This window comes from Prosopis cineraria, unplaced genomic scaffold (genome assembly GCF_029017545.1).
Source record: "Prosopis cineraria cultivar Desert tree isolate PC_DT_omini unplaced genomic scaffold, ASM2901754v1 PC13, whole genome shotgun sequence".
NCBI classification, from domain to species: Eukaryota; Viridiplantae; Streptophyta; class Magnoliopsida; order Fabales; family Fabaceae; genus Prosopis; species Prosopis cineraria.
The window spans coordinates 9,925,355-9,939,488 of NW_026555344.1; the positions used below are offsets into that span (position 1 = coordinate 9,925,355).

At 33.9% G+C, this 14,134-nt stretch overlaps 2 protein-coding genes and 1 pseudogene across 2 annotated transcripts; 1 reads left to right on the forward strand and 2 right to left on the reverse strand.

Annotated features, from left to right (window-relative positions):
- The first annotated feature begins 1,176 nt into the window (after positions 1-1,176).
- LOC129290690 (shikimate O-hydroxycinnamoyltransferase-like) lies at positions 1,177-8,693 on the forward strand. Its single transcript, XM_054927569.1, has 3 exons — positions 1,177-1,334; positions 1,524-1,949; positions 7,397-8,693. Exons 2-3 carry the CDS (start codon positions 1,542-1,544, stop codon positions 8,303-8,305), a joined length of 1,317 nt encoding a protein of 438 aa, XP_054783544.1. The 5' UTR covers positions 1,177-1,334; positions 1,524-1,541; the 3' UTR covers positions 8,306-8,693.
- A 1,047-nt stretch (positions 8,694-9,740) lies between these two features.
- On the reverse strand, positions 9,741-10,294 carry LOC129290691 (uncharacterized). The gene is made up of 2 exons (XM_054927570.1): positions 10,144-10,294; positions 9,741-10,022 (listed from the first exon to the last, which is right to left on the reverse strand). The coding sequence occupies exons 1-2, from the start codon at positions 10,259-10,261 to the stop codon at positions 9,787-9,789; spliced, it is 354 nt and encodes a 117-aa protein (XP_054783545.1). The 5' UTR covers positions 10,262-10,294; the 3' UTR covers positions 9,741-9,786.
- Positions 10,295-11,327: 1,033 nt separating this feature from the next.
- Positions 11,328-13,743, reverse strand: LOC129291885 (heat shock 70 kDa protein-like; annotated as a pseudogene).
- Positions 13,744-14,134: the final 391 nt, after the last annotated feature.

The following is a 14,134-nucleotide window of genomic DNA, read 5'->3' on the forward strand; positions in this document are numbered from 1 at the left end:
TAAATAAATGTTACTCTTCCGTTGAATATTATAAAATATTTTTAATTAATTTTTACACACTATTGTTATGTTTATACCATTTTTGTCTCAATTTGAAAAATTATTATTTACACTCCTAATTAAAAATATTTTTAAAAAATCTCATTAATTATACTTTAAAAAATCTAAAATGTCTTGTATTTTTTAAATATCATATCTAAAAAAATGTCTCTTATGTTTTTTTTTAATAGAGAGAGTAAAACCTCAAGATGGATATTAATATTTTAGTTGATATTTTAATAGACAAATAAAATAAAAATATGATCTACTCTCTCCGGTTGAAAACATAAGCATTTCCTTTCAATTAATCTTGGTTTAAAATATAAGAAATTTATTACATGTAAGAATTTTTTTTTAATTTTATCTCTTGTATTTACTAGCCCAAATCTTTGCATAAATACATCTCTCATTTATCACAAAATGTATTGATAAATGAAAGTAGGAATAAAAAATAAAATACTCCCTCCATTAAAAAATGTATGGTATTTTTAATCGAATCTCGCCTCCTAATAAAGTAGTTACTTACTTTCAAATTAACCTTATCTTTCTATATTTATTCCTATTAAATATCCTATAATAAATATAAAATTATTATCAATAGGGGTATTTTTTTAAAAAAGGCAATGATTACACCTTAAAAGATTAAAAATATTTTATATTTTTAAATATTTAACTTTTAAAAAATCTCTTATATTTTTAAACGATAGTAGTATATTTTTATGACCATAAAAATTTTACTGTTATTTTAATATTTTTTTAAAAAACTGATCATGCATTAATTAAGAAGAAGTAAAATTTAATAATAGTACAATCTAGCGTTCTAAAGTGATTAATGAAGTCCCTGCAAAGAATGGATAGGGGCAACCAAACCAATGCATACGAGGAAACAGTCAACACCCAGAAGGAGACTACTGGTCTGCTTCCGATTCTAAATAGTAAATACTACTACTTATTAGCTGACTCTACTATAGTTTGGCACCACATGGCTCTTTTATAAAATAATTTTTGGAACCATGTCCCCATCTCACCAACTTCTCTTTTTACCTCCTCCGCTATTATTATTGTCATTTGTGATCCTCAATCCCACTTCTCCATTTCCCTACCTCTCTCGCCATGACGCCTTCTGACGTGTCGCCCCCTCATTGGCCTTCCTAGTTGGCGCGGTAGGTGAGTGACCCCAATTCGTCCCTTTCATAAATTGGCCTCTCTTCACGTTCATCTCATTCTCCCCCTCCTTCCGTCCGCCACCAAATCTCCAGCTAATCTCCCTCCCTCCCTCTTTCTCTCACTTTCTGGTAATGCTTTCCTTCTTTCTCAATAGTTAATTGTTAACTCCTCTGAATTCCATTACTAGATGTTCGGTTTCTTTCCTCTCTCTGCTGCATTTCTCCCTAATTAATGCTCGGCATTCCCATGTTCGGACGTAATAAATGTAACTGTTCGAGTCGGATTTCTCACTGTTGTTATTTTGTTCTGTTTTGCAGTGGGACCCACGGCCTGCAATGATCATCAACGTGAAGGCGTCCACCATGGTGCGGCCGGCGGAGGAGACGCCTAGGCGGGCGCTCTGGAACTCCAACGTCGACCTGGTCGTGCCTAACTTCCACACGCCCAGCGTCTACTTTTACCGGCCCACCGGTGCCGCCGACTTCTTCGACGCGGAGGTTATGAAGCAAGCTCTCGCTAAGGCTCTTGTTCCGTTCTACCCGATGGCCGGCCGGCTCCGCCGCGATGAGGACGGTCGTGTCGAGATTGATTGTAACGGTGAGGGTGTGCTCTTGGTCGAGGCCGAGACCACTGGCGTGATTGACGATTTCGGTGACTTCGCTCCCACGCTCGAGCTCCGGCAGCTTATTCCCGCCGTCGATTATTCTGGTGGAATCGAAACGTACCCATTGTTGGTATTGCAGGTACGTTTCAGTTTTTGTCAACTTACTACTCTGTTTCTGGATTTGGGCGAATAGCAACTTTGAGATGGTTCATTCCCGAGAAATTCTTGCAAATTCATTTTTGATTAGTTTATTAGAGGGACATTTTTTTTTTTTCAGTTTGACATGGTTCCTGGTTATTTAATTACTACTCCTAACATGACATGTTTCTAAAATTTAAAAGTTCATTAGCTTTGTATAAAAAAATAAAACTTGAGTTAGTTTTCAATTTAACCTCTACTAAATTTACATGATCTAATAACCGTACTTTCTCTCTTTAATATTTTGTTAAGGATAAGAGAGGAAATTTATAATAAAAATTTAATAATATGAATTACAAATGACAAAAAAAAAAACTTCCCAATCTTATAAATAAGACCAGGCAATATATAAATTAATTTTTTTATTTCATTTTACAAAAAAATTATTTTTGCCCTTGAATTTTTTACATAGCGTTTGTAGGCATTGTGAACTTTATTTTGAATTATTTTTATTTTTGAACTATTAAAACTCCACACCTCATTCACACGTCACTTATTCATCATTTTTTTATTTATGTGGATGCATTTTAGAATACATCTGGTTAGGTTTTTTTTAATATTTAAGGGAAAAATAAAGAAATCAAGTTTAGGACTTCAAGTGTCCCTAAGTAAATACTTCAAAAACAAAAATAATCCTATTAAGTTTTGACTAGCTATATAATTGGATGCTACATGGCTCCAAAAAAAATTAACAAAATATGTCTAGTTACATAGATAATGGTTAACAATTGGTGCGTGGAGAGCACCACAGCGAGACATTGAATTTTAAAAATGCATAGGCAAAAATAACTTAAGATTGAGTTTATGACACCTTCAAGCCCTATGTAAAAAATTCAAGGAAAAAAAATGACTATCAACCCTTCATTTTATGTCTTTTTAAAAATTCAAAATTATATTTATTAAAACTTTTTCTATTATATTTTTATTTACTCCAACAACTTTAAAATATTAAATTTTAGAGAAAATTTGGTAATATAGCCAACACTTATATATTTTAATATAAATGTTAAGAAAAACATATATTTTGAAAAGGAATGTATAATTAAAACAAAAGTATACTTGTTGAAAGCTGCGACTCGGATTTAAACACCTCACCTTGTTTAGAATCATCTGATGGCATCTAGGAGAAGATGCTATTGGTAATTATAGATTAGAAGCTTAATTTATTCATTCAACATTTGAACTAAGAGTGTTTAAAATTGATCCAAACTGAAAGATCAAACCAAACTAATCCAAACCAAAGTGAATTAATCAAAACTGACCATTAATCAAGTCTACTTTAATTTTTATTACTCACATATCGATTGGTTCAGTTTAGTTTCGGTTTTAAGATATGGAAACCAGATTGAACTTGAACCAATCTTAATTAAAAACAGTATTTATTTATATAATATGTATCTAATTAATTCCAACACCCAATTACCTAAACCTTGACCAAAATACTTCATTATGCATATTTTTGTATGTTTGCTACTTCCTATAGGTGATGAATTTTCTCTATGAAGATTCAAATAGTGCATGTAATATAATCATGAAAATGATTAGTTGATTACCATCATTATTTTGATTTTCTGCTACTTACAATCATAAAATTAATTTGCATTATATATATATTGGATGGCACAAGGAAATTGATGAGATCATAAAGACATAGTACACTTAAAGCTAATGAAATGAAGAGATAAATAAAATTAATATAATATGAACATATCTTTTTATCTTTGATTCATTTTAGACCAAGCAAAAAATAAATAAAAATAAAAAAAAGATGAACATGTATGCATATGATATGTGATTGATCAAGATTCAAAGACTTTTCAATTTTCATAAATATGATATGATTGTGATTGAAATAAAATATGAGGTAAACAAGAACCTTTCATATACTAAAAGAGCTAATAATGTATAAATTAATTCAAATTAAAAAAAATCAACTATTATAATGATGGCAAAAAAGAAAAAAAAAGTTAAATAAATTCATTGAAGTTTGATTTAAACCTTTACCAAATCAAACTAAATTGAAACAAAAACCAAACTAAATTGATTAAGTTTTACTAATGATTAAATTGATTAGTTCAGTTTGATCTGCTTTTGTTTTAAAATTAAATTAAACCCAACCAAATTTGTGAACACTCCTAATTTGAACGCTCTGACTTTTTATTTGGATTAAATGTACAGTAGTCTACTGGAAGCTCATGGTACTGATTAACAAATTAAATCCGGGATAACGTGCGGCGAGATCATTGAGTGTTGCTTTTAGAGCCCTAAATATTATACTAAAATTGCAAAAGGATTTTCTAATAAATACATGCATGCGTGTACGGGGCATTTGAAAGGTAGTCAATTATGGGCACCCCACTAAAATTTGTCTTCTTGTTATCCTTTCGCTGCCACTAAATATAAGTCATAATATTAAAAAGCATATAAATAAAAAAGATACCAAAATCTACGTCTTAATGTAAAAATTAGTTTTCCTTTCTATTTAATATCATAAAAAAGAATACATGAATTAAATAAAAAAAAAAACTCAAATCGAACTGATGAATTGGTTAGATGACCGATCCAGTTTATGATCTAACTTGAAATAATATTAACCTGAACTAACTTAATTGACTCAGGAGTGGTCAACCTCATAGTAACCCGTTTGTGACCTAATCAATCTGGTCCATTTATTTAAAAAAAATTATTTAATTATTTAATTTTTATTGGGGTTTTATTAAATTTGCTGAATTTTTGTTAGGATTGGGCTTATGTGTATAAGATTTTTCTCTCTTTATTGAATTTTTTTGGGTTATTCGAATAGAACTAATTATTTTTTATTTAAACATTTATATTTTCATATTCAAACATGAATATTTTTATGTATATAAATTAAATTATATTATTTTAATTAAGAATGCTTTGACTTTAGGTTGACTCTTAGTTGAACCATCAATCCTTAATCTACTATCTTAATTGATTAAATGATCGGTTTATTTTTTTAATATTTTGCATGTACTTATAGAAATTTAATGATAGATAAGAAGTTTTATATTTTTTATAGGAAATTTTTTTTATAAGTACAAGGAATGAGCTCCATTGCCAATAGAAAATATCTTCCTTGAGATGCTGAGAAAAATAAATAGACATCTCTAAGTTAAGTTACTACATACAATTGAGGTATTTTTAAAAACAAGTATTAATTATACTTAGAAATTAGAAATTTCTATTATAATTTGTATTTTTTTGGCCAAATATTAGAATTTGTATTTAAGAACAAGAAAGGTGAAAATCAGATCTTATATTTAGGAACAGATGAAATTCTGTTTTTTGTTGCAAGAGACATTCCAATTAAAAAAGCATGAAAAAGTTACCAAAAAAATAAAAAGCATGTAAAATGCCCCTTCAATTGGTGAGTCAAAAGACAGAATTGATACATACGTATATATACATATTGCTTCCATATAATTGTGAATATAACTACTATTAATTTATTAGTAGCATATATAAATTGTAAAACGGAAAACATGTTCTTGTGAATTTTAAGATATAATCCAAAAGCTGTTCGGCCGAAATATAATAGTACAAACATTATAAGGCGTGATATAAATAATCATTATTCAGGCCCAAAAGAAGATACGAAATCATTATGTCGGAAAAATATGAATGTACTTTCTCCGATTAATTTTATTAGTTATTTATTACTAATTCATCAAAATTAATTTATCTCTATTTAAAAAAGAATAATTTAATATATAAAAAAATTTTAAAAAATTGAGATATTATAAATTTTTTTTTTTGAAGTAAAATGTTGTCTCAGTTCAAGTTTCGTATAAAGGAATTTCATGAAGAGTTTCAATTAGGATGGTAGGGGTAGATGATTGATCTCTGATTTCATGGGAGAGAAAAGTGGTCAAAGATGCATGATTCCCCGGTCCATGGATGAAAAAGGGTCAAAGTTTTCAACTTTGTTGAAAGAGAGTAAAAGTAAAACAAAGATCACAACAGTCACTTTGGATCCCAAATGGGTCAAAGATTTGGCTCCAACTTTATTGAAAAAGTGTAAAAGGAATACAAAGTTCACAACATTTAGGCTGGACTGGAAACAGGGAAGTGATATGTATTTTTTTTTTTTCTTTTTGGTAGCACTCTATGTGTAGCATCGTGTCTCAGTAAAATAATAAAACAATTAATAGCGTGGAAGTCATCTATATCTTTAATAAATTTTTAAAATTTTTTAAAAGGTCCACTGTCAAATTTTAAAATTATAAAACCCTTTCTATTTGATCTAAAATTTTCTGGATTAGATAAAATTGAGCCTAAATTGTGTATTTATGCATTGCTCAATTTTTAGCTGAAATTAATTGCAAGAAATTGACCTATTGGTATTGAATAGTAGTATTTTTCTATGTTTAATCTTGTGATGATACTTAAAATTTTTGATTGACTAAAATGCAAAAATTAATTCACAAAAAATAAATGTACATAGATAAATCTTTATGTTGCTGTTCCATAACAGTCGTATTTAGGATCAATTGTCTGATGTCATATTTTCCTCTTTTTTTTTTAAAAAAAAAAGCCTAGAACCTTCTTTTTAAATTAAAGGTCAATTGTCATACAATTAAGAGTAATTTACCATATCATGCAAATCATTAAAACTAAACTGCTGAAAATAATTGTTCCATCTAGGAAGCTTAGACCGAGATAGGATTTCTATTAGGACAACTTCTAAAACTTTTGAGATTTATCTGCTGTTCGACCTTTAATTTTTTTAGAAAAATCCTTGCTTGTTTGTGATGGATGCAATAGATGGAAATGTCAGAGAAACCTGTTTTAAGAATATTTATAAAAAACAAGTTAAACAATACAGTGGGTGGTAGTAATAAAAGCTGTAGGATCTCTGAGGAGGAAAAACGCAAAAACGTTCAATGATTTCAATTTCAAGCAACACTTGGGATTCCCTTACAACCTTAATAGCTGTCTTCCAGACTTACTCAAATCAATAGCATTTTCACATTGGTGTCTTGCTTTGCAGATAACATTAAATATTAAATACTCCTTTTTGTTCATAATACAAAGTATTCTATGACACTTTTTAAAAGTCATACTATCTAAAATATATTAAAATTAGAATATTGTGTAGTTTTCATAATGTTTTCCTGTTCTTACTTCATTTATTATTGTTTTTCACACATTATTTTTATTAAGATAATTCTTTTTTAACTCTCTCCTCATGCTCATGTACATCACTTTAATATTTTAAATAAAAATATAAATAACATTAAAATAATCTACAACCAATTCTCTCAATTTTCGTTGGGGCCAAATTCAATCAATCAGTTGAAGAAATCCCAATTCATTCAAACTTCAAATCCACCAACCAGTTTCCGGGACTCGTCTTTTTTGCAGGTAACGCGCTTTAAATGCGGAGGTGTCTCACTGGGTGTCGGTATGCAACACCACGCAGCAGATGGGTTCTCTGGCCTTCACTTCATCAACACATGGTCTGACATGGCTCGTGGCTTTGACCTCACCGTCCCGCCCTTCATTGACCGCACTTTGCTCCGAGCACGTGACCCACCTCAGCCTGTCTTTGAGCACATTGAATACAAGCTCCCTCCAACCATGAAGACCCCTCTTCAAGTGCAACCCTCAAAACCAGGTTCAGACAATAATGCTTCAGCAGCAGTCTCCATCTTCAAGATGACTCGTGACCAGCTCAATGCCCTGAAAGCCAAGTCCAAAGAAGATGGTAACACCATCAACTATAGCTCTTATGAGATGCTTGCTGGTCATGTCTGGAGAAGCACGTGCAAGGCACGTGGGCTTCCCCATGATCAAGAGACCAAGTTGTACATTGCAACTGATGGACGGTCTAGATTACAGCCACCCCTTCCACCAGGTTACTTTGGGAACGTGATCTTCACGGCCACGCCCATGGCTGTGGCTGGTGATCTCATGTCAAAACCAACTTGGTTTGCAGCCAGCAGGATTCATAATGCACTTGCCAGAATGGACAATGAGTATTTGAGATCGGCTCTGGACTATCTAGAGCTTCAACCTGATCTGAAAGCTCTGGTTCGTGGGGCTCATACTTTCAGGTGTCCAAATCTTGGAATCACAAGTTGGGTTAGGCTTCCAATACATGATGCTGATTTTGGATGGGGAAGGCCTATATTTATGGGACCTGGTGGGATTGCATATGAAGGACTATCTTTTATAATTCCAAGCTCAGCAAACGATGGAACCTTGTCAGTGGCAATAGCTCTACAGCCTGAGCACATGAAGGTGTTCAAGGAAGTCTTGTATGAGATTTGATGCAGAGGCCTTCAGGAACGCCAAAATGCTCAAAGGGGTGTTTTTCTTTCTTTTGGAAAAACAAAAATTTACTTTGGTTTAACCATATTTACATGTGTCATTATTGAGACTCGTTCCATTTTACCAGAGACTATCATATGGCTCTGCATAGTATAGTATAGTTCTGTAAACTTAAAAGGAACTTCAGAAACAAGTGCAATACTTGTTTTGGATCACATCTGAGAAAGATTTGTTGAACAAATGCCATTTTGTCAGGGTAAGCTATGTAGCTTATGCTATGCATGAGTTTATCCGCGGCAATAGCTCTGCAGCCTGAGCATGATGGTGTTTTAGGATTTGTTGTATAGCATTTGAGGAATTGAAAATGACTACTGACTTATTTCTATAAGTTTCTACACTAGTAATCTAGCCAAATTGAATGCGAAATCTTGCAGTTGCTATTGCTGGCAATAAAAATTAGTAGTAGCAATGTAAGCAAGTCACTCAAGCTGCTGCGGAGGCCTTGAAAGAAAATCAGTGTTAAAAATATTGGGCGCCAGCTACTTTACTTGCTGACTTGCTAAACCTGTATAACTTGGCCTGATGCTTTTGCGTATGATATGTGCAAGTGAAGCTATGTGCAAGTGAAGCAGCATGTATAAGACAATTCTAGCGAGCAAGTGTACAAGTGTGAGAGATATGTGTATGCGTAGGGATGGGCGAGGAGTTATAAAGTTTTAGTTAGTCAAATAATGGGATATCGAAACTTTTAGTGTTTTAAAACTGTTTCAATTATCAATTTAATCCCTGAAGTTTAATTTTGAGAGAATATCAATGAAGGACTACTAAAATAATTTAATATTAAATCAAGATTTGGACAGATTAAATATTTTTTAAAATTTAAACTTTCACTTGTCAATTGTTAATGTTTACTTAATATAAGTTTTTGTCTGGTATTAAATCATTTCAGAAATCTATTGATATTCTTCCTTTAATTTTTATTAATCAAGTTTCCAAACTTCATTGACCAAATTGATTGAAAAATGTTAAACTTCAGGGAATAAATTAATAATTAAGATATATTTGAAGGCCTCAACAAGGAGACCTTTTGTATTCTATTTCATACTTTAGTGACCCCCTATTCCTACTTTCATAGCAGCATGTCTCAGTTAAACCTCTTGATTTTTCTTCTTACTCCCAAATTTTTTTAACTTATCAGCTTATATATAACTCCCCGTCGGGTATACCTCAAGTTTTTTTTTTTTTTTTTTGGGTCAATTCTTAATTAAATTCATCATAGACATCATTTTACGATATGCTTGGGATGGTAGTTACAGTACCGTGCAGTGCACATAGCAAAAGCATGCAGTCATGACATCAATTGAGATAAACTATTCAAAATTCCTAACAGGCAGAAATGTAAAGAAAAAAAAAAAAAAAACTGATGAGGAAAGAAAGCTCATGAAGACATAGGCTTTCGCATTTAACTTGTCTAGAACACCTCAGAAGAAGTGAAAGGAAAAGAGAAAGGTTAAACCAAGGCTTCCATGAAGAACTAATGCTGAAGTCCAGGATGACACTAATGGAGAAGAACATTGAGAGCGAGGATCTCGATGATTGACATTTGAACCCCCAGTGACTGCTTTTCCTCTCTGTGCTTTACTTGTTTCATAAAATTCTTCATGCTTTTCTTCAACTTTACTGTCCTTTAATATGCTTCCACATCTCTCCGGTCTCTCTATATAGTAAAAAAAAAAAAAAAGGGTTAATCAAATTAAGTAAAAGTAGAATAATGGGACATCTCTGAAACTTTTGGAACTGATATGGCTTGCTATTTTTGAAAGCTAAGGAATTCTTACCGTGGACATTCTGTTTTTGGACATTGCCGCTTGACTGGTTCAGAGCTCTCAGTTCTGAGCTTGATCTGGCTTCAGTACATGACACAAACAGGAAAAGTGTTAGTAATTTTACCTTCATCTCAGGATACAGTAAGAGATACTCAGACCCTGTTTGATCTGTTCTGTTCTGTTCTTCTAACTCACTGTTATTTATAATCAAAATAAAAAAAAAAACAAAATATAAAATAAGGTTGCGTTGAGGACAAGCAGAGACAGCTCAACGAATCTCAGAGACCTTGGTCGGTATCAGATTCTTGTCCGGCTCATGTTTAAACCTCACAATATTAATGGCGACAATCAGAATCAGTATATTTGCATGTTTCTTCACTTCCTTTTTTAAAAAAAATTGGTATGAATGTTTCTTTAAGTCTTTGGCTCCTTTCATAAACTCGAATTTCAGATATTGTTCTTATTCCGTGCCTTAAATTGACTTGTCTCCGTGATTCTCCCCGGGAAGTTGGAGAAAGGGTGAAGTGACATATCTAACTAGAAAGTACTAAATATGCTATGAAGTTCTCAGATAAGTGCTTAATCAAAATTTGTTGGCATAAGTTGAAACGATATTTTCATATTTAAACAGAATATATAGCATCTGGTTCAGTGAACTGATTTTTTTTATTGTTAGAAAAGAAAGAACATGATTGAAATTCAGACTTCAAGAGCCAACAAAAGTAAGCCCAATTGATAAGAAATGTCCAATTGATAAAAATTTACTTCTATTTTCTAAGAGCATGAACTAATGGATATATTTATAAAATATAAATGCTTATTTAACCGTGAAAGAAACAAACCCTAACGCTAAAGCCTCAAATCTAATTCACCTGAAACTTATGTCACCAACAAAAAGTAGAACCATGCGATGAAGTTCTAATTAGGGTTAAAAACAAGTTATAGTTACTTGGTTGTTAGTAATTAAGCTAGTTACTTTACAGCTGTAATTTCTAATTTATCACATGTATATAAGTTTATATGTCGTGAAAAGAATAAACAGGATCAAATACAGATCTAAAATGTCAACTAATATTTGCCTACTAAGCGATGCAATGTTGGGAAGAATGTTGTCTGAAATTTAAATTTCAAGGAGAAATATAGAAAATAGCAGAAAGCTACATTGAACAAAACGTGAACAGATGGATTCTTTATTTCACACAACACACAAAGAAAAAAATTCAGCTGATCTGATACCATCTGCATTCCATTACTATATCATCTCACACCACACCATGCTTGATGTTTCCCAAAACATAAGAGGAATCTGCTAAACACAAACCAAAAGATACAGTGATATGAAACCTTTCTAAAATTTGAAGCCTCAGGTTCAGTCAACCTCTTCAATCTTAGGCCCAGCGCCCGAGCCTGCAGAGCCGCCGCTGCCGCCACGAGGCATCTGAGCGCCGCCCATAGGATTATCTCCACCACCAGCACCACCTTGATACATCTTTGCAATGATAGGGTTGCACAATCCTTCAAGCTCCTTCAGCTTGTCCTCAAACTCATCAACTTCAGCCAACTGGTTCCTATCAAGCCACTCCATAGTCTCATCAATGGCTTTCTCAATCTTCTGTTTGTCTGAAGGATCTAGCTTCCCTCCAACCTTGTCGTCCTTGATGGTGTTCCTCATACTGTAAGCATAATTCTCCAATGAATTCTTTGCTTCCACCTTCTTCTTCACCTGCTCATCCTCTGATTTGTACTTCTCTGCTTCTTGCACCATCCTCTCTATCTCCTCCTTGCTCAGTCTTCCTTTGTCATTTGTAATTGTGATCTTATTCTTCGCTCCTGTTGTCTTATCTTCTGCAGAAACATTCAGAATACCATTCGCATCGATGTCGAAGCAAACATTGATCTGAGGCACTCCTCTTGGTGCTGGTGGGATTCCCTTGAGCTCAAATGTGCCAAGCAAGTTGTTATCTTTGGTTCTAGCCCTTTCACCTTCATAGACTTGGATCAGGACACTGGTCTGGTTATCGGAGTAAGTGGAAAAAACTTGTTCTTTCTTGGTGGGTATGGTGGTGTTCCTAGGAATTAACACAGTCATGACCCCACCTGCAGTTTCAATTCCAAGGCTTAGAGGTGTGACATCTAGAAGAAGCAAGTCTTGAACTTTCTCATTGCCATGACCACTCAAGATTGCAGCTTGAACAGCAGCTCCATAAGCCACAGCTTCATCTGGGTTTATGCTCTTGCACAGTTCCTTACCGTTGAAGAAATCTTGCAGAAGCTGCTGCACTTTGGGAATTCTAGTGGACCCACCAACAAGAACCACGTCATGAACTTGACTCTTGTCGATTTTTGCATCTCTCAGACATTTCTCCACTGGTTCCATGCATTTCCTGAACAAGTCCATGTTCAGCTCTTCAAATCTCGCCCTTGTGATGGTCGCATAGAAGTCAATACCTTCATAAAGAGAATCAATCTCAATGGTTGTTTGTGTTGTTGAAGACAGCGTCCTCTTTGCTCTCTCACAAGCTGTCCTCAATCGCCTAAGAGCTCTTGCATTTCCACTTATGTCCTTCTTGTTCTTCCTCTTGAACTCCGCCACGAAGTGATTCACAAGCCTGTTATCAAAATCTTCACCTCCCAAGTGGGTATCACCAGCTGTAGCTTTCACTTCAAAAATTCCTTCTTCAATTGTCAACAATGAAACATCAAAAGTACCACCTCCAAGGTCGAAGATAAGCACGTTCTTCTCGCCGGTTCTAGAGCCTTTCTTGTCCAATCCATAGGCAATAGCTGCAGCGGTGGGCTCGTTGATGATTCTCATCACGTTAAGCCCAGCAATAGCGCCAGCATCTTTCGTCGCTTGCCTCTGTGAATCATTGAAATAAGCAGGCACGGTGATGACGGCGTTCTTAATGGTCTGACTCAGAAACGCTTCGGCCACTTCTTTCATTTTCGTGAGGACCATGGAGGATATTTCTTCAGGAGCAAAATGTTTCTCTTCGCCTTTGTAGTGAACGACAATCATGGGCTTGTCGCCGGCACCGGGAACGACCTTGAAAGGCCAGAGCTTCATGTCGTTTTGAACAGACGCGTCGAGAATCTCCGTCCGATGAGTCGTTTGGCGTCGAAGACGGTGTTCTGTGGGTTCATGGCCACTTGATTCTTGGCCGCATCGCCGATCAAACGCTCTGTGTCAGTGAAAGCTACGTAAGAAGGAGTGGTCCTGTTACCTTGATCATTAGCAATGATCTCGACGCGGTCGTTTTGCCACACCCCGACGCAGCTGTAGGTGGTGCCAAGGTCGATGCCGATGGCCTTTTCAGTGGCGGACGCCATTGGAGAAGCTGCTTCAGCGAGACACTATGTGTTGAGGTGTGAATGAAACAGAGGAATATTGCGGAAGAGCTTCAGATGATGAGAGCTTAACGAATATGTGGATTGAATTTGACGAAGGTAAAAGCAAAGGAGAGATTTGAATTTATAGGGATGAGTGGGAAAAGATCTGAGTGAAGAAGAGAAGGTGGTGGAAGGGACTAGCCTGTGCATGAGAGTGATGACGGGAGAATAAGAAAGAGGAATCGAGAGAAGCAACCACCAGAGAGTTCTGGAGAGAGGTTGAGCTGGGTACGTAGCAGGGCCAGGTTCGAGGGAACAGCTCAAGTACTCATTGTAATGATCGTATTGAGAGCTTAAATAAATTTAATTTAAATGATTTAAATTTATAATTTTTTTGTTTTTTAAATAAATTTATTTTAATTAATATAAAATTTCAAATAAAAATCATCTCACAACTGTTAGTTTGTAAAAAATAATTTTTCATTTGAAAAAATCAATTAAAAAATTATAAATTTAAATCATTAAAATTAAATCTAAACACTTTCAATACTCATCATATAGATGAGCAATATATATATATATGTATGTATGTATATAGATATATAATTTTTTTTTGTTTTAAGAAAAATTAATCTCCAACCATAGTTCTTATTTTCAATTAAGTTTTCATAGT

Excerpts from the sequence above, each read along its gene's own strand:
- LOC129290690 (XM_054927569.1), top strand. The coding sequence starts at position 1,542 with ATGATCATCAACGTGAAGGCGTCCACCATGGTGCGGCCGGCGGAGGAG. Across the intron at positions 1,950-7,396 it reads ACCCATTGTTGGTATTGCAG|GTAACGCGCTTTAAATGCGG; the intron begins GTACGTTTCAGT and ends TCTTTTTTGCAG.
- LOC129290691 (XM_054927570.1), bottom strand. The coding sequence starts at position 10,261 with ATGAAGGTAAAATTACTAACACTTTTCCTGTTTGTGTCATGTACTGAA. Across the intron at positions 10,023-10,143 it reads CCAAAAACAGAATGTCCACG|AGAGACCGGAGAGATGTGGA; the intron begins GTAAGAATTCCT and ends TTTACTATATAG.